The sequence below is a fragment of the Oncorhynchus nerka genome, linkage group LG6 (assembly GCF_034236695.1).
Source record: "Oncorhynchus nerka isolate Pitt River linkage group LG6, Oner_Uvic_2.0, whole genome shotgun sequence".
NCBI classification, from domain to species: Eukaryota; Metazoa; Chordata; class Actinopteri; order Salmoniformes; family Salmonidae; genus Oncorhynchus; species Oncorhynchus nerka.
Genome location: NC_088401.1, coordinates 20,631,174 through 20,654,785, shown reverse-complemented (window position 1 = coordinate 20,654,785; position 23,612 = coordinate 20,631,174). Strand labels below are relative to the sequence as shown.

General features: G+C 39.7%; 2 protein-coding genes across 3 annotated transcripts in view; one reads left to right on the top strand and one right to left on the bottom strand.

The window, feature by feature from the left end:
* Positions 1–2,686, bottom strand: part of LOC115130161 (receptor activity-modifying protein 3-like) — a 39,119-nt gene extending 36,433 nt beyond the window's left edge. The window contains exon 1 of the mRNA XM_029660999.2: positions 2,371–2,686. Within this exon, the coding sequence (XP_029516859.1) occupies positions 2,371–2,464 (94 nt within the window). The 5' untranslated portion in view covers positions 2,465–2,686. The remainder of the gene's footprint in view (positions 1–2,370) is intronic.
* Positions 2,687–6,925: 4,239 nt separating this feature from the next.
* Positions 6,926–17,749, top strand: hus1 (HUS1 checkpoint clamp component). 2 transcript variants are annotated; one of them, XM_029660996.2, is made up of 8 exons: positions 6,926–7,106; positions 7,825–7,952; positions 14,691–14,867; positions 15,705–15,812; positions 15,983–16,057; positions 16,286–16,385; positions 16,536–16,664; positions 17,072–17,749. In XM_029660996.2, the coding sequence occupies exons 1-8, from the start codon at positions 7,055–7,057 to the stop codon at positions 17,152–17,154; spliced, it is 852 nt and encodes a 283-aa protein (XP_029516856.1). In that variant the 5' UTR covers positions 6,926–7,054; the 3' UTR covers positions 17,155–17,749. The 2 variants fall into 2 exon arrangements, with proteins under 2 accessions (XP_029516856.1, XP_029516857.1); XM_029660997.2 differs by lacking the exon at positions 7,825–7,952 and having other exon boundaries at positions 6,928–7,106.
* The last annotated feature ends 5,863 nt before the right edge of the window (positions 17,750–23,612 follow it).

The following is a 23,612-nucleotide window of genomic DNA, read 5'->3' as shown; positions in this document are numbered from 1 at the left end:
AAACTTTGATTTAACAGTACATGCCTTCTACAAGCCATAACACTGCTAGATAGCCAGACTGGTAAATAGTCAATTAATGGTACCAAAACTATCTGCACTGACTCTTATCTTGCACTGACCCTACGCACACTCACTAGTCTATATATACACTCCACATACTCGTAAGTAAGCATTTCACAGTAAAGTCTACACAAGTTATTTTCAGCGCATGTGACAAATAACATTTGATTGGATTTACATTACTGTAAAGTTTACATTAATGTACTGTTAAACCAACATTTATTTGGAATTTATGGTAACATACTGTACCTTTTTTGCAGTAATTTACAGGTAATTTGCTGCCAGTAAGTTACTGTAAAAACAACAGGATTTGTTTTTACAGTGTACATAAAACCCATTTTGAGGAATGAAAAATGGCAATGAGGGTTCACCTCAGTTTCAATTCACACAGAGTACTCTCTTCCAGACGTCCACACAATCCAAGTGAGTGTACCCCACTTCCACATCACACAGAGACATGCAAACGAAACCTGGATTTATTCCTGGCCCACATATTCAAACTACTGACACACACACACACACACACACACACACACACACACACACACACACACACACACACACACACACACACACACACACACACACACACACACACACACACACACACACACACACACACACACACACACACACAAACACACAGACAAACACACAGACACAAAAACACAAAGATCCATAAACCCACACACACAGACACACAAACGCACACAAACACACACACACAAAGAGCATTCTACACTATCCTTGGCTGAGCCACAACACTGTTCCAACTCTGCCCTCTTGCTGTGACCGTGGGAAGCCAAGCCAGAGGTCTGGCTTCCAACTGGGGGTTTCGCTCATCAGCACTATTACATTATCGGAGGTGGTGACCCATTAACAGAGCAGTGCTATTGATTGAGTGCCAACTCAAGGCGAAAGACACTGCTCATGCAAATACAGGAGCCAAAACCTGCAGAACTGAAGAGTCTAAGGCTTTTTCCTTGGTTACGGAATTTCGATGCCCCTTTATAGCCTAACCATTATTATCTGCTAATTCAAGTAAACAGACCTTACTCAGTGGAGCCATGCTAATTGTGCTGCAGCACTGATGTAATAACATAATCTTTTGTTAATACATTTTACAACATATAAATCATAGTCCCCCTGTGCCCCATACAGTTGGATACATGCAGCTTTTGAGGGTACCATGCATGCATGTAAGAGGTCCCATTTGGGTTGTAAAACCTCAAAACCTGCCTTTGCATTTTCCACTGTACATCGGCTATTTTGCGGGACTTTAGTATATCCCTGACCCATAATCTTTGGGCCTCAGCTTTGAATATAAGCTAGTGGGTATATGGAGGTGGGTTCCTGTCCAAGTCTCCCCCTGATGAGAGAACCAGAAAAAATCCTCCCCAAAGAAGAATTCATCTCATCACAGGGACAACAAAGTGTATCTTTGTAACATATGTTACAAATATAAACATGAATTTGTGGTAACTGAAAGATATTAATGATTGCTTGTCATTATAGACAATGGTATAGGCTGCATTAGCCCCTTTCAATCGACATCCATCGTCATCATCCGCTAAAGAAAAATTAAAGATATATGACTTTCAAAATACAGAAATACAGCCAGCAGGATGCATTTGGCATCATATGATGTAAAACAGAACTTCCTTTGATGCAAAATCTATCATACCGGCTGTATTTCTGCATTATGAAAGTTATATATCTTGAAAACTTGATTGCTGACATGCAAAACATTTTGGGACTATATCAACAATGGACTAATGAAACAAATACCAAAATAACATTTTGGGGTGGAATTTTCCTTTAAAGAAATATTTTTTGAACAGCATACTGGTATGGAGCTTCTTATATTGTTTAATGAATTCTAATGGCATTTTATCATAGGCCAACAGTCATTTACATATCCACCAGGGTCCTAGAGACAGATGGTGTTAGGTTGGCTATTAACTATATTTGATCAAATATATGATGAAATTATATGAAATTCATGAAGTGATTGATCAACATCCCTTTTATTTCAGATTTATTATCAGCCTTTTTAAAGATGATAGGTCATGCAACTAAAATGTCTTATTGGCTACAGAATGAACAATGACAGCAGATTTCAATCAAAAGGATCTGAGAATTATTTTAATGCATTTTTCATTAATTTATTCCATGATATGAACCCATTTAAAACAGACGCAACATGCTGAAAAATAGACTATTAAATCATTAAGAAATAGTTTATTTTAATATTCTAGAAAACTATCCTAGACTACATAATATGCTAATAAAATACCATAGAATACTCACCCAAAATTCCAACAAGTAGAAGTTTCAACACAGCCAAAGGATTTGTATCCATCACGTCGTGAATAAAGATCCCACACACACGATTCAGAAGCATTCAATGATATCTCAGGTGGGTGATGAATGTCTGTGGCAAACCATAATTATCCAAATTCACTGAAAGCACGCGCGCGCAAGTTCCTTCGTGGTTCACGAGTCTGTCGTCACGCAAAATTGTCAGCCCGTGTTTGAAACTTCGAACTCCGCAACACCTCCTCAATTCTGGCTCCTAATATCAAACCTCCACATGTGCTTTCCTGCACATCTCGTTGTTAAAATGACTTCTGCGCTTCCTTGCATCCTTTCAGATGGAGGGTGGGAAGAAGGGAGGGAGAAAGGAGGAGAGAGAGGAAGGGAGAGGAAGGGGACGATCTATCTCATTCCATATGCTAGAAAGCATGACATTAGCAATTTAATATGAATGATATGAGAACGATTTTATTGTATGACTCATTTACATTTTCTAATGGCTTTCTCGGCATTGTTGGGAAGGGTGGTTAAGTAACCATTTAACTCTTAGTCCACACCTGCTGTTTACGAAGCATGTGACGAAAACAATTTGATTTGATTTGAAGAATAAGACATTGTAAGCTTTCATAAATGCGTTATAGATGATTACATTTCATTTTATGTAGGATTATTAATTCTTGTGCAATGTTTTTGAATGCTTTAATATTTCTATACATGTCCATACATGAAAGTTATAAAGTATTACCACCTATACCTAAGGAAAAGTAGCCTAGTATAAAATAAAAACAACATTTTGCTTAGGGCCCCCAAAAGGCTCTGACTGCATGTGTGGGTATGGATGTGGGTACACAGACCCACAAGCCACTGTGGCCCCTCATGATGAGTTTCGATTTTTTTTGTGTCCCCCACCCCCATCAAAGTGGCCCATCCCTGATCTAGGCCATCTTCTACAATATTATGCAAACATTTTAACCTGTCAAATGCTATAATTCAAAGTAATGCATGCAAGATTAAATCCATAGTTTATGTTGGGAATATAAAAAAAAGACTTAAAACAATATCAAATTGTATAAAGTTTAGATATTCCTTTTCATAAAGATGCAAATGCTTTATTTGACTCAAGGATTACATCCAGGAAGAAAAGTAACCCGAGCCCTATCTTGAGGATTTCCTGAGCAATGTCTCAGTAGGACAGTTTAAACTGAGAGGAGGGCTGGGGAGAGTGGGGAATGACGTCCCTTGAGAGGGCAAGAACGACATGTATGTCAGGAGAAGTGCAGTATTATCATAAGGAGACGTATACTTGGATTACGGAGGAGGAATGGAGGGAAAACGAGAGGCTGAGGAGGTCTAAGAGAGAGAGGGAGGAAGGAAGGGGGTGAGCTTGAACTTGTAAAGAATTTAGGAAAAAAGGGAGATGGTTTGTTGAAGAAGAATGGTAGAAAGTGTAAGAAGAGTATGCCGGATCTAAGACAGGAGGAGAAATGGAAGTGAACGAGGGTAAAGTATCGGAGGTGGAAGGTGAGGTGAAGTTCTCGGAGCCCAAGGCCTAGGATACAGATGAGTCTTTGACAATAGGAGTGAAAATTCTTGGAAAAAGTGGACCCTTGCCTTTTGGCCGGACAATTTGTACTTCAAGGGATGGAAACAGAGTTAGGTGCTGTGAAATCGGTGAAGGTAACCCGGAGTGGTTTTGTGATCATTGTTTCTGTTGGTCAGAGGGAACAGGCGCTCTGCATCAAACGGCTGGGGACAAGAGATGTGAAACGTTTTGCTCTCAAGAAAAGGGTATCATTGAAAGGAGTGATTACTAGGGTAGCGGTAAATGTGAAAGTGGACCAATGAAGAGGACCAATGTGATGCTCCTTGTTTGGTGCAACCCTGCGGCACAGACAGGGTGGCGAGTGGAGAAACAAAAAAGTAATTCTCTATTCTTTTGAGTTCTGATGTTGAGTCTTTTTCTGACAAAGTGATGTTAGGATATATCCGTTATCAAGTTGTTAAGGGGCGGCAGGTAGCCTAATGGTTAGAGCGTTGGACTAGTAACCAAAAGGTTGCAAGATTGAATCCACGAGCTGACAAGGTAAACATCTGTCATTCTGCCCATGAACAAGACAGTTAACCCAGTGTTCCTAGGCCGTCATTGAAAATAAGAGTTTGTTCTTAACTGACTTGCCTAGTTAAATAAAGGTGAAAAGTACAAGCTTTTGTACTGAATACATTTTTGTTGTTACAGGTGTCTAGCTTATAGGCATGTGGCATCTGTGTGGAGGAGGGAGGTTCCTAGGTGTGAGAAGTGTGCAGAAGGGCATGAGGCAAAGGTACAGTTTACATACACTTAGGTTGGAATCATTAAAACTCATTTTTCAACCACTCCACAAATTTCTTCTTAACAAACAAGTCGATTAGGACATCTACTTTGTGCATGACACAAGTAATATTTCCAAAAATTGTTTACAGACAGATTATTTCACTTATAATTCATGCATATCACAATTCCAGTGGGTCAGAAGTTTACAGACACTAAGTTGACTGTGCCTTTAAACAGCTTAGAAAATTCCAGAAAATGTCATGGCTTTACAAGCTTCTTTAGTCAATTGGAGGTGTACCTGTGGATGTATTTCAAGGCATACCTTCAAACTCAGTGCCTATTTGCTTGACATCATGGGAAAATCAAAATAAATCAGCCAAGACCTTAGAAAACAATTGTAGACCTCCACAGGTTTGGTTCATCCTTGGGAGCAATTTCCAAACGCCTGAAGGTACCACGTTCATCTGTGCAAACAATAGTACGCAAGTATAAACACCATGGGACCACGCGCCGTCATACCGCTCAGGAAGGAGACGCGTTCTGTCTCCTAGAGATGAACGTACTTTGGTGAGAAAAGTGCAAATCAATCCCAGAACAACAGCAGCGGACCTTGTGAAGATGCTGGAGGAAACAGGTACAAAAGTATCTATATCCACAGTAAAACGAGTCCTATAACAACATAACCTGAAAGGCCACTCAGCAAGAAAGAAGCCACTGCTCCAAAACCATCATAAAAAAAGCCAGACTACGGTTTGCAACTACACATGGGGACAAAGATCATACTTTTTGGAGAAATGTCCTCTGGTCTGATGAAACAGAAATAGAACTTTTTGAACATAATGACCATCGTTATGTTTGGAGGAAAAAGGGGGATGCTTACAAGACGAAGAACACCATCCCAACCGTGTAGCACGGGGGTGGCAGCATCATGTTGTGGGAGTGCTTTGCTGCTGGAGGGACTGGTGCACTTCACAAAATAGATGGCATGATGAAGAGGGAAAATTATGTGGATATATTGAAGCAACATCTCAAGACATCAGTCAGGAAGTTAAAGCTTGGTCGCAAATGGGTCTTCCAAATGGACAATGACCACAAGCATACTTCCAAGGTTGTGGCAAAATGGCTTAAGGACAACAAAGTCAAGGTATTGGAGTGGCCATCACTAAGCTCTAACCTCAACCCTATAGAAAATGTGTGGGCAGAACTGAAAAAGTGTGTGTGAGCAAGGAGGCCTACAAACCTGACTCAGTTACACCAGCTCTGTCAGGAAGAATGGGCCAAAATTCTCCCAACTTATTATGGGAAGCTTGTGGAAGGCTACCCAAATTGTTTGACCCAAGTTAAACAATTTAAAGGCAATGCTATCAACTAGTAATTGAGTGTATGTGAACTTCTGACCCACTGGGAATATGATGAAGGAAATAAAAGCTGAAATAAATCATTATTTTTACTATTATTCTGACATTTCACATTCTTAAAATAAAGTGCTGATCCTAACTGACCTATGACAGGGAATGTTTACTATGAAGTGTCAGGAATTGTGAAAAACTGAGTTTAAATGTATTTGGCTAAGGTGTATGTAAACTTCCGACTTCAACTGTATGTGTAGCATTGGGTAAAGAAGCGATATGTGATAATTGTAGGGGTGCTCATGGGGCTGGGGATCAGAAATGTCTGAAGAGAGGCAAGTTGAGGTTACCAGGGTTAGAGTAGTACAGAAGTTGTCATATACTGAGGTAGTTAAGAAGTAGAGGAAGATGGGTGAATGGGGAGGGATACTGAAAGGAGTGGTGTGAGTAGTAGATCTGAACCAGTACAGAGGGATAGGCCAACAAGTGATATATGCTTCAGTAAGTTTGGATTTTTAGTGTTTACAGCAATGGTTATCAACTGTACTGCAAATCGCAGAAAATGTAGGTTGTGGTGGCAGCTGCAGAGAAGTATTTTGGTGTACGAGATTTGACGTCAGAAGAGTTACATTGTGTGTTGAGTGGTGGTGTCCCGTCCTTTCAGGCTGTTGGCCTGAGATATAACTAGATAGATTTAGGTGGAGTAGGGTGGTGGGTTTTTAATGAGTTTTTTTCCCAATCAAAGTATAAGGGACTTATACTCCAGTCTAGTTGATGGCAGTAGTGCAACATTTATTGGATGCCAACCGCCGTTAAACCTCATCGAAGAAGACAAAACGTCTCAATGCAGACAAATGAAATAGGAACTGAAAAGGAAAAACACTTGTTTCCCAGGGAAAGTATAACAGGGCTGTGTCATTGGCGCGCGGGCCAAATTGAACGTCACAAGAACGCTTTTTGCTCTAAGTTACTCCCTAAAGAAAATATTAGATTTTTGTCAGTGAAAATAAAATTGATCATGAAGTTCCGAGCAAAAATGATTGATGTTGGTTGCCTTAACCATTTCACACGTAAGTCTAACGTTAATACTATAATGTTGCTCTTGTGTAGCTAGCTAGTATTAAGCATTCATTGCAAGCTAGCTAATAACGTTACCAGCTAGACTAACAATTTGAGCAAAGTCCTTCTCTAGGCTTCACAAAAAGTTGAACAATTATACCAACTACTGTTACTTGCTAGCAAGCGTGTTTCACTTGCAAGAGAAAATATATGGTTGGTGCGGGTGCTGTCTGCAAAGAAGTTGGCTGTTTACTAAACTAGCCCAAAGACACTGATACAAAGATTTGTATAACTAACGTTAAACCTCATCGTTCTAACTGTGGCTGATAGAACACAACGTTTGCCAAAGAGGATATACCATGACCAAACTTATCTGACTCGGTTTTGGTTATATGGGATACGGCCTTTGTCAGAATGGACTTTTCGTGATAGAACACTTACGCAGTAGGTTAGGTGAATTAACGTAGCAGGTAAGGGTAATTGTGTTCAGGTTGGGGAAAGTGTTAACGTTAGTTAAATGCAGCGGGGGGGGGCGATATTTGTAAGATGACCTCGCGACTTGAGAGATTGCATGTTTATCAATTGAACCCTGAACCGACCAAGAGGTAAACAGGCAACTTCTATGCTTAAGGACAGGGTTAGAGATGGACAGAACCCCTCGTGAATTTTTTCTTGCGAGTCGAACATGCAACACTTCGTAGCATTTTACATTTAACTTCTCCCCATCAGGTGTGGTGAATACCATCTCTAAACTAACGAAGACATGCATCCTGCGACTTACTCCAAACAACCTATATTTTGTACTGTCTGGTAAGGTAGCCAGTGGAGGAGTCGGCATGTGGTGTGAATTATCTCAGGTACATGCCCATGCAATACAATGTCTATTTCTACCAATGAGTTGTACTTCGATAGCTCACACAATTATGTTTTTAATACTCTCAATTGTTATATGTAGGCCTATGGATTATGAATTGCACACTGTTGCCCATTATTTTAAATTTGGCATGTGAATGGAGCACAACAGAAACTCCAGGGAGAGGTCAGTCTCTTTCCATTATATGGAAAAAAAACTATTTTCCGAAAGTGAAATACTTCGTCTCTTCTCTAACATGTAGGCTCGGCATTCCGGAACAGTCCCACTCCAATCAAATCAAATTGTTTTTGTCACATTCTCCGAATACAACCTTGTCGTGAAATGCTTACTTACAAGCCCTTAACCAGCAATACAGTTTTAGGAAAATAAGAGTTAAAGTATTTACTAAATAAACTAAAGTTAATAAAATAAATAAAATACAAGAGTAACAATAAAATAACAATAACAAGGCTATATACAGGTGGTACCGGTACCAAGTCAATGTGCGGGGGAGTACAGGTTGGGGTAATGACCATGCATAGATAATAAACAGTGAATAGCAGCAATGTAAAAAAGGGGCAGCGGGTCAATTAATGCAATTAATGATTAGCTGTTCAGAAGCTGTTAAGAAGCCTTTTTGACCTAGACTTGGTGCTCCGGTATCGCTTCCTGTGCGGTAGCAGAGAGAACAGTCTATGACTAGGGTGGCTGGAGTCTCACCACCTGGCATAGAGGTCCTGAATGGTAGGAAGCTTGGCCCCAGTGATGTACTGGGCCATACGCACTACCCATTCTAGCGGTCGGAGGTCGAGCAGTTGCCATACCAGGTTGCTCTCCATGGTGCAGCTGTAGAACTTTTTGAAGCTCTGAGGACCCGTGCCAAATCTTTTCAGTCTCCTAGATGCTGGACTTCTAGGCAGAGTTCCTCTGTCCAGTGTCTGTTCTTTTGCCCATCTTAATCTTTTCTTTTTATTGGCCAGTCTGAGATATAGCTTTTTCCTTGCAACTCTGCCTAGAAGGCCAGCATCCCAGAGTCGCCTCTTCACTGTTGACGTTGAGACTGGGGTTTTGCAGGTACAATTTAATGGAGCTGCCAGTTGAGGACTTGTGAGGCGTATGTTTTTCAAACTAGAAACACTAATGTACTTGTCCTCTTGCTCAATTGTGCACCGGGGCCTCCCACTCATCTTTCTATTCTGGTTAGAGCCAGTTTGTGCTGTTCTGTGAAGGGAGTAGTACACAGCGTTGTACGAGATCTTCAGTTTCTTGGCAATTTCTTCCATGGAATAGCCATAATTTCTTAGGACAAGAATAGACTGACTAATTTCAGAAGACATTTCTTTATTTCTGGCCATTTTGAGCCTGTAATCAAACCCACAAATGCTGATGCTCCAGATACTCAACTAGTCTAAAGAAGGCCAGTTTTATTGCGTCTTTAATCAGAACAACAGTTTTCAGCTATGCTAACATAATTGCAAAAGGGTTTTCTAATGATCAATTAGCCTTTTAAAATTATAAATTTGGATTAGCTAACACAACGTGCCATTGGAACACAGGAGTGATGGTTGCTGATAATGGGCCTCTGCACGCCTATGTAGATATTCCATTTAAAAAATCTGCCATTTCCAGCTACAATAGTCATTCACAACATTAACAATGACTACACTGTATTTCTGATAAATTTGATGTCATTTTAAAGGACCAACATTTTGCTTTTCTTTCAAAAACAAAGACATTTCTAAGTGACTCCAAACTTTTGAACGGTAGTGTATATAAATGGTAGATTATTGTACAAGCCACAAGAAGGTCTGATTTCATTATTACTGAAACAGGATCCAAGTGGTATATATAAAGATCCAGTCCGTTAAAAAAATTGGAGGCCTCTTATACTTCAGTGTTGTGATGCAAAAATTCTAGCTAAATGCTTGGCGCATAGAATTAAAAAGGCATTGTCAGATATTATATATCCGAATCAGACATGTATGATACATTGGAGGTCAAATAAGACAAGTACTGTAAACAATAGAATACTATGAAATATCGGGGAAACCTGGCCTGGTTTTCATAGCTGATTTTGAATAGGCTTTTGATAAAGTACGACTGGAGTTTATATATACATGCCTGGAATATTTCAATTTTGTAGAATCTCTTATAAAATGGGTTAAAGTTATGTATAGTAACCCTAGGTGTAAAATAGGAAATAATGGCTACTTCTCAGAAAGTTTTAAATTGTCAAGAGGAGTAAAACAAGGTTGTCCACTATCGGCATGTCTATTTATTATTGCCATTGAAATGTTAGCTTTTAAAATTAGATCCAACAATAATATTAAGGGATTTGAAATCCTTGGCTTAAAAACAAAGGTGTCATTGTACGCTGGTGATTCATGCTTTATTTTAAAACCACCATTAGAATCCCTCCACAGCCTCAGAGGGTCTATGATCTACTTTTTCTAACCTCTCTGGATTAAAACCAAATTATGATGTGTACTATATTACGTATTAGATCACCAAAAAATTCAACTTTTACATTACCGTGTAGTTTACCAATAAAATGGTCTGATGTGGATATAGTCAGGTTAACATATCCCGAAAGAAAGAAATGATCTCACTCCAATACATTTTATTAGAAAGTTAGCAAAAAAAAATAAGGTCTTGCTACCATGGAAAGGAAAATACCTGTCTATTTGTGGAAAAAACACCTTGATCAAATCTTTAGTCATATCACAGTTTACCTATTTGCTTATGGTTTTGCCTACACCTAGTGAAATGATTTTTAAATAATATGAACCCAAAATATTCCATTTTATTTGGAATGACAAGCCAGACAAAATTTAAAATTGCCTATTTATATAATGAATATGAATTCAGAGGGCAGAAATGATTAAATATTAAAGCATTAGACCTCACTAAAGGCATCGGTCATACAAAAGTTATACTTAAATCTGAAATGGTTCTCTAGTGAATTACTAAGAATCTCAACCCATGTTCAAAAATGGTATTTTTTCCGTTATTCAGATTACAACTGCTCACTTTCGGGTTATTTGAAAATGAAATCATCTCCAAAATATTGTTATTTTTTAAACAACCCTTAGAAAGTTGGTTACAATTTCAGTTTAATCTACCTGAAAAGACAGAACAAATAATACAACAAATATTGTGGTTAAACTCAAATATACAAATTGATTAAAAAATATATATTTTTCAATATAATGTTTAAAAAAGGTAATATCTCTGTAAATTATATCATAAATAGGACTGGTGGAGTTATGTCACACATGCAGCTAACACAGATATATGGAAATGTCTCTACCCAAAATTACAACCAACTAATTACAGCATTACCACAAAAATGGACGAGACAAGTGAAAGGGGGAAAAAGTAAGGAACTTGTCTGTCGGCCCTGCATTAAAGACCAAAAATTGTTTAAGAAAATTGTGACAAATAAAAATATATGTACCAATTTCATTTCAGGTCCAAAAAATTGATAGCTGTGCCATATAAATTGCAAAATAGTTGGAAGAGATTTTCGATGTACCGATTCCATAGCACATGGTTTATGAATTGACACGCAAAACAACGCCGGACTCAAAACTTCTAATTTTTCATATTAAATGATTATACAAAATTCTTGCAACCAATAGAATGTTATATTTATGAGGGATACAATCTTCCCAGCTCTGCAGATTTTGCTGCGAGGAGGCAAAGTCATTAGATAATTTATTTTGATACTGTCCATGTATAGCTCGTTTTTGGTCACAGGTCCAGGAATGGCTGAAGAACTGCAACATTTACCTAGAACTAACGCTGTAGATAGCAATACTAGGTGATTTGAAAAGTCATAGTCAATCGATCAATAATATAATTATTATTTTAGAAAAAAATTGTATCTTTAATTTACAGTCTGTAGAAGCTATGAGAAGAGATAGATGGGAGGGGTTGAATGGCGCTGAAGGGTGGGACTAATAACATGATGACAAATCTAAAATATACGGGGTCTGTAAAATGTATATAGGTTCAGTAATTTTGTGAAATAGCACAGTTACAAATAAAAATCAACCTGAATGGACATCAGAAGTAGAGGAAGTCCAGGACTAAAAACAAACAAATTATAACGATTGTAAAATAGATTGTAAAATAAACTAAAGGTAGAAGCCTAAGTGTTATTGTTTATTATTTAAAATAAAATAAAAAGTGTGTGTGTAAGGTCAGTCAACCTGGAAAATTTCAAGAACTTTGAAAGTTTCTTCAAGAGCAGTCGCAAAAACCATCAAGCGCGATGATGAAACTGGCTCTCATGTGGACCGCCACAGGAAAGGAAGAGGAAGACCCAGAGTTACCTCTGCCGCAGAGGATAAGTACATTAGTTACCAGCCTCAGAAATTGCAGCTCAAATAAATGCTTAACTGAGTTCAAGTAACAGACACATCTCAACATCAGCTGTTCAGAGGAGACTGCATGAATCAGGCCTTCATGGTCGAATTGCTGCAAAGATACCACTACTGAAGGACACCAATAATAAGAAGAGATGAGCAATGGACATTAGACCGGCGGAAATCTGTTCTTTGGTCTGATGAGTCCAAATTTGAGATTTTTGTTGTAAGACGCAGAGTAGGTAAACGGATCTCCACCTGTGTGGTTCTCCTGTGAAGCATGGAAGAGGAGGTGTGGGGGTGCTTTGCTGGTGACACTGTGATTTATTTAGAATTCAAGGCACACTTAACCAGCATGGCAACCACAGAATTCTGCAGCGATATGCCATCCTATCTGGTTTGCTCTTAGTTGGACTATTATTGTTTTTTCAACAGGACAATGACCCAAAACACACCTCCAGCCTGTGTAAGGGCTATTTGACCAAGAAGGAGAGTGCTGGTGCTGCATCAGATGACCTGGCCTCCACAATCACCCGACCTCAACCCAATTGAAATGGTTTGGGATGAGTTGGACCGCAGAGTGAAGGAATAGCAGCCAAAAGGTGCTCAGCACATGTGGGAACTCCTTCAAGCCTGTTGGAAAAGCATTCCTCATGAAGCAGAACGAGTGTTGCTCTCATGCATGCCTAAATGTCCCTTGCCACTAGGAGCGCCGCCACTGGATGAGTATTTTCTTGTTTGCTAATGAACTTATACAGCTCGTTGGGTGCAGTCTTAGTGCCAGCATCGGTTTGTGGTGGTAAATACACAGCTCTGAAAAATATAGATGGAAACTCTCTTAGTGTGGTCTACAGCTTATCATGAGGCGAGAAAAACCTTGAGAGTTCCTTAATATTAGATTTTGCGCACCAGCTGTTATTGACAAACAGACCACCACCCCCTGTTCTGTCTTGCCGATGCACAGAATACCCAGCCAACTGTATATTATCCATGTCGTTCATATCAAATCAAATTGTATTGGTCACATACACGTGTTTAGCAGATGTTTTTGCGGGTGTAGCGAAATGCTTGTGTTTCTATCTCCGGCAGTGCAATAATATCTAACAAGTAATATCTAGCAATTTCCCAACATATACCCAATACACACGAATATATACAAATGTGGATGAGCAATGTCAGTGGCATAGACTAAGATACAGTAGAATATTATAGAATACAGTATAAACATATGAGATGAGTAATGCAACATATGTAAACATTATTAAAGCACTGTCCTTGTCTCACTCTCGTTGCAGACTCCTGTTCCATTTAAGTGGCCAGTGATTTCAAGTCTATGTATATAGGCAGCATCCTCTATGTGCTTGTGGTGGCTATTTAACAGTCTGATGGCCTTGAGATAGAAGCTGTTTTTCAGTCCAAGGTTTCTCAGTCCAAGCTTTGATGCGCCTGTACTAACCTCGCCTTCTGGATAATAGCATGGTGAACAGGCAGTGGCTCTGGATCTTTTTGACCTTCCTGCGACAGCGGTCGCTGTAGGTGTCCTGGAGAGCAGGTAGTTTGCCCCTGGTGATGCGTTGGGCAGAACGCACCATCCTCTGCAGGGTCCTGCGGTTGCAGAAGGTGCAGTTACCGTACCAAGTGGTGATGCAGCCCAACAGGATGCTCTCAATTGCCCCTCTGTAAAAGTTTGTGAGGGTTTTAGGTGTCTCGACTCGGTGAAACATAAGATATTCGTTTTTTATATCCCGTTGGTAGGATAGTCTTGAACAAAGATCATCCAGTTTATTCTCCAATCATTACAAGTCAGAATGTTGAAATGGTGATAACTTCATTTTAACTCACTTGACCGATCTGTCTGCCGATTTTGTCCTTATGTTGGAGGTAATCTGGGACAAAATATCCACAGGGGAGCGTTATCAACCTGCTGGTCGTTATATCGGTTTATCGCACGCGACAAACACTTGCACGATATGGCTGAGCGTAACCAAACCACAGACAGAACATTGTCCCACGCAATTAGCTGGAAAATTTCACAACCACTTCCAGCTGATTGCGAGGAAACGTGCTTTGGTCAACTACGTTCGGTTACATTCGGCTATTGTTTACATATTGTGCATGATGTGCAATGTGTCAGAAGATTGTAAATTCAAACCACAGAACCTACTGGCGACGCAAAAAGTCAGGTAAACACTTTCCTGTGGATACCCCATCTCCACCTCCTAACAGCAAAACTAACAGCATGGACAACCTGTAAAGTAACTCTAAATATAATTTTATTCAACATTCTGGCTTGTAAGAGACTCTTGTGTTCACTGGTGTCTGCTCTATACTTATCCAACAAGCCATTCTCTATTTGTGTTGTATTTGACCAGGCCAACTTCTTTGATGAGTATCAGCTGGAAGGTGTGGCGCCTGACGCTAATGAGATCTGCCTAGAGGTGACCCCCGAAAACCTTTCCAGGGCTCTGAGAACCTCTCAGAATGCCAAGTGTGTGAAGATCAAACTGACCAAGAAGCACTGTCCTTGTCTCACTCTCGTTGCAGAACTGGTAAGAGCTACAGCAATTATATCCAATGTGTCTGCTTCAAGGGAAAACTGTCAACACTCACTGGGCTGTGTTGATTATGATGTGTAATTCTATTGACTATATTGTCCATGTTTGTAAGTGACTACTTTGACATGCCAAGCAGTCAGTCAGTCAGTATGTAACACTTTTCTAACAAACGGGTTTATGTTTAACACCTATAAATGAAACTGTCTTAACCCCCCTAAAAGCAAGATGTTTGTGGTGTTAGGTTCTAGTTCTCAGAGTAAAACACTCAACGGACATTATGAAAGCTTAACCAAGTTTATTCTTCCCAGAAGATCAATACAGCTGTATTAGACAAAAATGTTTTCACACAAGCACTGATATTTAGCTGTTTAACCTCCTACTCATCTGTACAAACATTGTTCTTTACTGCTAGGCAGGACACTAGTTATACGGCCATAAAGTTTTATTTCTCCCTTAAGGTGACCTGACCTCAACCCCTTTCCATCACTAATCGATGGCTCTCTCCGCTTATCAATGCCTGCCACATGTGATCGCTTCCCTACACTCAACACATTCAAAGCTTAATTGCACACACTATATACCTTCCTTCTATAACCATTCAATTCTGGTGTAGACCCTCTAAGCCTCGGCACTCCATCAGTGACATGAATAAGTATATTTTCATATTCTCAGAACCCAACCGTGGCAGAGAAAATTTCTCCAGGTAGGAAATAACTTTGAGAGGAACCAAACTTCATAGACGCAGCTCATCCTCCTAGCTGGCTGGCTAGAAGTTTGGATACGTCAGAAGTTCAGTCATTTTATCTTTCCCTGCCCTCTTCTTCCTGTTAGCCAACACTTTCCAGCGTCAGTCGTGTTGTCACCCATGACATCCCGGTGGACGTGATACCCAGAAGGCTTTGGCACGACTTCAAAGAGCCCAGAATGCCAGACTTTGACGTGAGTACCAGAGCCACTCTAGCCTGGATCCCAGTCTCGTTCTGCCGAAGCCGACTAAAGCAGAACCAGACTGGCATCCAGGCAAGTCCTCTAAAGTAATGCCAGTTTAACACGTCAGGTGTACTGTTATTTAATTTGTTCTAATGATAACTATATCTAATGCTTTTCAGGTGAGCATATATTTGCCTCCACTGAAAACTATGAAAAATGTTGTGGATCGAATGAAGAATCTCTCTAACTTTCTGGTAAGAGACTGTTTACTATGAGCTCAGATAATTTTACACATGCCCCAACATACTATGATATATTTGTTAAAATATCTTCAGTGTATGTTTAATATTTTAAATATAAAGGAAAACATTGTTTGGAAGTCACCGGTATGTCATAATGTCCTTTAAAGTAACGTAAAATAAAGCTGTTTGTAGATTGGATTATTAGCTTTCAATACAAAGTCACGGTGCCCTCTGTCCTAGGTGATGGAGGCCAACCTGAATGGAGAGATGAACCTGAAGATTGAAACTGACCTGGTGTCTGTCACCACCCACTTCAAAGACCTGGGTAATCCTCCCTGGGGTAGGTGCATCCCCTTTACTTGTGTCGTGTGCATTAAGGCACACCGTAGGAAAACCTTTTTGAAAAAACTCATGTTAGCGATGGCAACAACCTGGAGCCTGTCTCAGGGCTTTTACTAATTTCAGTCTCGTCTCTCTTGGCCCCCCTCAGGTGACGATGGTTCTCAGGGGCGCAGTCAGAGCAGGGACCCTGAGGTCATGGCCCACACCCGCGTGGACATCCGCAAGCTGCAACAGTTCCTCGTGGGCCAGCAGGTCAACCCCAGCAAGGCAATGTGCAGTGAGTCTCATGGACTTTTTACTAATATTAACCACATTGACCAATCAATCAGCTCCTCTAATGTCAATGTCACCAACCCTGGTCCCAAAGACCCACAACGTGATGCAGGCTTTTGTTCCAGCCCTAAAGTAACAGATTTTCCGCACAAAACGTGCATACCATGTATCTCTTTAGGACCAGGGTTGGTGAAGATTGGACTATGCCATCTGATTACAGACAGAGTGCCTTGACTGTACCAGTGAGTTACTGTTGCATCTTCTGAGATGCTTTATCAGATTCATCACTATATTATGAGTAGTGATGTGGACATGAATTGTGTGAGTGAGGGAAAACAATTGTTAAGACTGAGTCATAAGAAAGATCCACTGATTGCAGATCACTGATGAGCATTCTATTATTCCCACCAGATATTGTCCACAAGAGGATCATTCATTTGATTCTACTACATGAAGACGTGTCTCTGCAATACTTCATCCCAGCGGTGGCCTAGCAAGACAAACGTTGTCTAACACAAAAGTCAGCTGAGAAGGTTTGTTTTCTTCAGGATCAAATTGGCCATCCCTCCTACTGAAGGGCTAGTGTGTAGGTATGTTTTTGATTCAACCCCATCGTAACACACCTCGTTCAGCTAATCTAGGTGCTAATGAGCAGTAGAATCAGGTGTGCTAGCTAAGGGTTGGAGAGAAAGCTTGCAGGAGGGTAGCTCTCCAGGAGGAGGGATGGGTGATCCTAGACTACACATTCCATTCATTTGAGAAGTTGTGGTTGATTTAAGATTACATGAAAACATGTGAAAAGCTTGTAAAATCAACACTGCCGTCATGCACTTCCAAAAGTATAACTTATTCTCAGTGGAATTTCATCTTTAAAATGTAAAAGGTGTACTCTTAGACCTCGAACAAATTTTGTATGTTATAGTTTAGTATTTTATTTAATATGCTTACAAATCTCAAGGCCTTAAATGTATTGTCTATGTATGTTGCTACTGTATTGCTGTTAATAGTTTAATAATTCCACTCAAGATGTAGCTACACACTCAGCCTTCATGCATTGTATGTACTGTTAATAAAACATTTTTTATTTTATTGTTAGAACACTTGTGTTATTTGTAGTGAAAAATGTGTTCAAGTCATTGCATATAGTAATATAGAGGTAGATTGAAGGATAAGGACACTTAAATGACCCCTTGCAAAAGATGTGCTACCAGTCTGTACAATGCATGGTATCTTGTAATAGCATAGGCATAGTTTGTCGGCAGTTAGGTTGTGTTCGATAGTGCAACAAATTAAATAACCACAGGATTATTTTGCAAAGAAAATCATTTTTGTCTTTTTTGGGTCCCTAGATTAATTTGAATTTGACTATTGTTGTTTTTAGATGGTTGCGTACATAGTTGGTGCTGGACACACAGAAGGACCTTAGACATACACAAAGAGATTACTGGAAAATGGGAAATGCTTGTTTTTTATTTATTTTATTTAACCAGGTAGGCCATTTGAGAACAAGTTCTCATTTACAACTGCGACCTGGCCAAGATAAGGAAAAGCAGTGCGACAAAAACAACAGTTACGCATGGTATAAAGAAACGCACAGTCAATAACAATAGAAAAATCTATATACAGTGTGTGCAAATGAGGTAAGGCAATAAATAGGCCAATAGTGGCGAAGTAATTACAATTTAGCAATTTACACAGGAGTGATATAACATACGCTAACCCCATTCCGTACAAATGTGAGTGAGTTTACGTTATGTGCAGATGAGGATGTGCAAGTAGAAATACTGGTGCGCAAAAGAGCAGAAAAACAAATATGGGGATGAGGTAGGTAGTTGGTTGGGCTGTGTACAGCTGCAGCGATCAGTATCTTGTATGCTATTTAATGTGTTTGGATAGTGGTAACATAAGAATGTTTGCCAAGCAAAAAGGTAGCCAAAGTCTACAGTGGGAGAGTGCAGAGAAGAAACCAGAATTTCTTAAACTGACTGAACCAATCAAGTGTAATTTCTACTGAGTTCGGACCAACCAGGAAAACTTTTTTGTTTTGTTGCACATCATTAAGATGGTAGTTATTTATATGGTAGTACGGATTCGATGCTTTGGGTGATAGTTTGTGATTGTACATTTCTCACGTAGTGTGCAGAATATCGTATATTAATGTAATATATCCACGCATTGAGTGAAATACTGTTTACTGCAGGTAATTTAGAAATGTGTATTCACAACTGTACGGCCGCGGTGTACGCTGGGAATTATTTTGAATATTCATGAGTCCATAAAACAAGAGTTCATTGGACAGTAAAATATATTAGTGAAATCCGAGTTCTGTTTCGTTAGTTGGGATAGTTGATGGGTTGACATATATTGCTTTTGGTCTAGTTATATTTTGTTAGATTGAGTTCAGGCAAATATTTTTGTATATTCCTTTCTGATCATAGTTACAACTAGAAAGTATTACAAGATGAGTGATAATAGAAATATATGTATATGCAAGTTACGAGAAACACTTCTGTTTTCCAAAAGACTAGTCAAGTTGTGTAGTGAGCAGGTTGGGGTCACAAATGTGGACTCTACGTAACTGACTGCGAACATTATGAATCGTTTGTACCCACTACAATCGGACCAGTCAACTGCTCTTTATAGCGCCATAAGTATTTATATAGACATGAACAAATATAGTTTTTAATCATGGTTAGTGACATTGTAGAAACCTTATGCGAACAACATGTGTTCCACCATTGCAGTTAGTATAATGATTGCTCGCTGAAATAGAAGCAATATTTTGAGAAATATTTTTTATGTTCTTTGTAGAAATTGGTAGTGCATTATGGGATATCCCAAAAAGCTGAAACCTCATTATTGTGTTGAATCTAATAGCAGGACAGACTGAACCAATAAAATAAATTCCCTGATTTTTACGACACTATTTCCGAGACACGCAAATAGGAAGATGCTGTAATTTTAACTATTGAACGACACGTTAAAACTGACGTATACAATGTATCAGGCGCAATGATTTTACCATTATTAGCCACTCGGCGGCGCACCACATCCGTGATATTTCTGGAGAACATCGTTTCTACCGTCTCTGAAACTGGCATTGCTATCATGGGCTACAGTGCCGTGTAATGAGTGCTGAGCAGTGGTGGAGAAAGTACCCAATTGTCATACTTGAGTAAAATTAAATATACCATAATAGAAAATGACAAAAGTAAAAGTCACCCAGCAAAACAAGTCAAAAAGTATTTGGTTTAAAATACTCAAGTACAAAAGGTAAATGTAATTGCAAAAATATACTTAAGTATGGAGAGTAAAATTATAAATAATTTCAAATGTATTATATTAAGCAAACCAGACTGCACCATTTTCTTTTTTTCATATTTTTTAATTAAGGACAGCCAGGGGCATTCTCCAACATTCGGACATAATTTACAAAGCACATGTGCTTAGTAAAGTACAGACCCCAAAAAACGACTAAAGTAGTACATTAAATTATATTTACTTATGTACTTTTACACCAGTGGTGATGAGTCAAATTACAAATTAAAGTCTTAGGGACAGACGGCTTAAAATAATATAGGGATAGACTTTTGCTTTGTCTTGATTTTAAATTGGATATAAAATAAATAAAAATCTAAGTAGACCGTTCTGCTTCTGACATCTTGCATGCCTTGGATCCTGCTGCTCTGGTCTGGCCTCTTAATGCACTCACCAAACAATTGAAACAAGTGCAGCCTGTTACAATCAATAGACCAATTAAAAGGAAGTCAGAGACATGACCTCCTCTACTGGGAAGCTAAAGACATGAGCTCCTCTAATTTGAACAAAAGTCCAATTTTGGGGACGCCCGCCGATAGCAAGACACATTAATCTCACCGGAGAAAGCATCCGAGCGAGCAAAACGGCACCCCTATGTCTCAGTATGTGTAGATGGTTGGTAGAGTTTCTTTATAACGTGTACAGGGTCGCAAATGTATTTTCGTGGTACAGTGACCTTTTTTAAGCTCCAACAGTGCAGGTCAAAGAGAAGTAAATGAAACAATGCCTATTCAGCCGCTTAATGGTCTGGGTGTAGAAGCTTATTAGCCATTCTTTCCGTTTTTTTCCATGATGCTCCTGTACTGCCCGTGTCTGAGTGATAGAAGCGGAGAGAACAGGCATTCCTGTTCATATGCATTCCTTTTGTCCAGGTGGGTGAGGGCAGTGTGCATTGCAATGGTGTTTACATCTTCCGTGGATCTGCCAGGGCGGAAGGTGAATTGGAGGGAGGAGGTGATGTGATTTTTGATGAGCCTCTCGAACTACAGCATGATGACGGAAGTGAGTGCTACGGGTCGGTAGTCGTTTAGTTACTTTCCCTCTTTTGGGTACGAGAATGATAGTGGATATCTTGAACCAGGTGGGGATAACGGCCTGAGCTAGTGAGATATTGAAAACACAACAACTTGCTGATCTGCTCATGCCCCGAGGGCGCGGCTAGGGACGCCGTCTGGTCCGGCAGCCTTGCGAGGGTTAATAGGTTTCAATGACTTTACATACGTCCTCCGTGGAGACCGCAAGCTCATAGCCCTCGTTGTCCTCAGCCCATGTATCTTATTCTGTCTGGCCCAAAAAAGTATGACACAGGATTTCTAGAGCTGTTGTGCAGGCTATGTGGGCGGAGCTATAGTTCATGACTAACTTGCAATCATATGAACAAAAACTCTAGGATGGGACCCTTTGATCTTCTTCCCACTGAATGTGTTATGTAAGGCTACCAGTCTCTTTCTCTTTACACAAATGAACATGTGAAATGTTGTGCCTGTGCTGATACAGTTGTGATGCTGGTCTACAGATTAACGATCGCCACTCAGTTGGAAACAATGATTATGATTGTGAATTTTGAGCATTTTTAAATGAAAAGATTGCAAAGAGAATGTTTTTTAAATTAAATATTGTGAAGATAACCGTTCATATGATGCTTGGTATTTGACACAACATAAACAAGTCACAACGTGCTTCGTTTTTGTGTCCTTTGACAACAATTGTAGCGTATCCATCAGCTTTAAACAGTGCTTTAATTAAATAATTAAGCTTGTGTTGCATTTCATTTGCTTAGTCTGGTCTCTCTCCTTCCCATCTCTCTCTCTCTTGCTGTGACTGGCAAAACAAGGGAAACTGCTGATGCACAACCACATTTCGAACATACACATTGTGTATTCAATTATTCTAACTCTCAACAGTAAATTGAGACCCTGGACATGTCCGAATACCCGTACTTGCATCCTAAATAGTATTCCATTTGAGTATGCGGAAGAATAACGTGTTATACTATGTGATATTTCGAAAATTGAGTATACTTTAAACGCCTGACTGTTGCACTAATTTCAGCTTTGACAACCGCTGATCAATTAGATATATAAAATAATGAATTTGGCCTTTACTACCGCATAGAAATGCACTGAACAACACATTCGTAGATGGCAACAAAAAAATAGTACACAAATGTAGAATAAGGAATAAGGTTTTGAAGTGTCTGTCCTATATCTAGGAGATATAAGAAAGCTCAGGAAATATTTTAGTTTTTTTGGACACATTTAATCCCTTATATTTGTTGGCACAAACAAACTACCTCCATACTTCCATTAGTTTGTATGGGTTGCCTTCAGACGTGTCACTTGTGGGGGTCGTGTTCATGATAATCTCCCCTTTCCATAGAGTCGTGATAATAGATTGTAGGCCAAACCTTTTGGACACTGCAGACAGGCAGGCAAGGACCTGAGAGACTGAAAAACAGCTTCTATCTCAAGGCCATCAGACTGTTAAATAGCCATCACTAACATTGAGTGGCAGCTGCCAACATACAAACTCAACTCCATCCACTGGAAAAATTGATGTAATAAATGTATCACTAGCCACTTTAAACAATGCCTCTTAATAAAATGTTTACATACCCTACATTACTGATCTCATATGTATGTACTGTACTCTATACCATCTACTGCATCTTGCCATCTTGATGTAATGTATCACTAGCCACTTTAAACAATGCCACTTTATATAATGTTTACATACCCTACATTACTAATCTCATATGTATGTATTGTACTCTATATCATCCAATGCATCTTGCCTATGCCATTCTATACCATCACTCATTCATACATTTTTTTATGTACATATTTACACTTGTAAAGGTAGTTGTTGTGAAATTGTTAGGTTAGATTACTCGTTGGTTACTTGTCGGAATTAGAAACACAAGCATTTCGCTACACTCGCATTAACATCTGCTAACCATGTGTATGTGACAAAACCGATTTTCAGGATGTCTCGGAAGGCATAGACATAGGCGGTGAGGTGGATCCCCAAAAAAACGGATATCTCTAGCTTAAACTGGCATATTTTTTATTTTTTTTTTACCCCAATTTCGTGGTATCCAATTGTTTTAGTAGCTACTATCTTGTCTCATCGCTACAACTCCTGTACGGGCTCGGGAGAGACGGAGGTTGAAAGTCATGCGTCCTCCGATACCCAACCAAGCCGCACTGCTTCTTAACACAGCACACATCCAACGCGGAAGCCAGCCGCACCAATGTGTCGGAGGAAACACCTTGCACCTGGCAACCTTGGTTAGCGCGGACTGCGCCTGGCCCGCCACAGGAGTTGCTGGTGCGCGATGAGACAAGGACATCCCTACCGGCCAAGACCTCCCTAACGACGCTAGGCCAATTGTGAGTCGTCCCATGGACCTCCTGGTCGCGGCCGGTTACGACAGAGCCTGGGCGCGAACCCAGAATCTCTGATGACACAGCTGGCGTTGCAGTACAGCGCCCTTAACCACTGCGCCAGCCGGGAGGCCCAAACTGCTGTATTTTTATGGAGAATTTTTTATTATGTTACTTAGATTGACGCATGGGTGCGTCAATAGACTCTTAAGGATTTTAACCATATTATACGTTTGAAAAACTGAACC

What these genes read in the sequence shown, in the direction of transcription:
- hus1 (XM_029660996.2), top strand. Translation starts at nt 7,055, where the DNA reads ATGAAGTTCCGAGCAAAAATGATTGATGTTGGTTGCCTTAACCATTTC. An exon ending in AGAATCTCTCTAACTTTCTG is followed by an intron (nt 16,058 to 16,285) that starts GTAAGAGACTGT and finishes CCTCTGTCCTAG; the next exon opens with GTGATGGAGGCCAACCTGAA. An exon ending in CCCCAGCAAGGCAATGTGCA is followed by an intron (nt 16,665 to 17,071) that starts GTGAGTCTCATG and finishes TATTCCCACCAG; the next exon opens with ATATTGTCCACAAGAGGATC.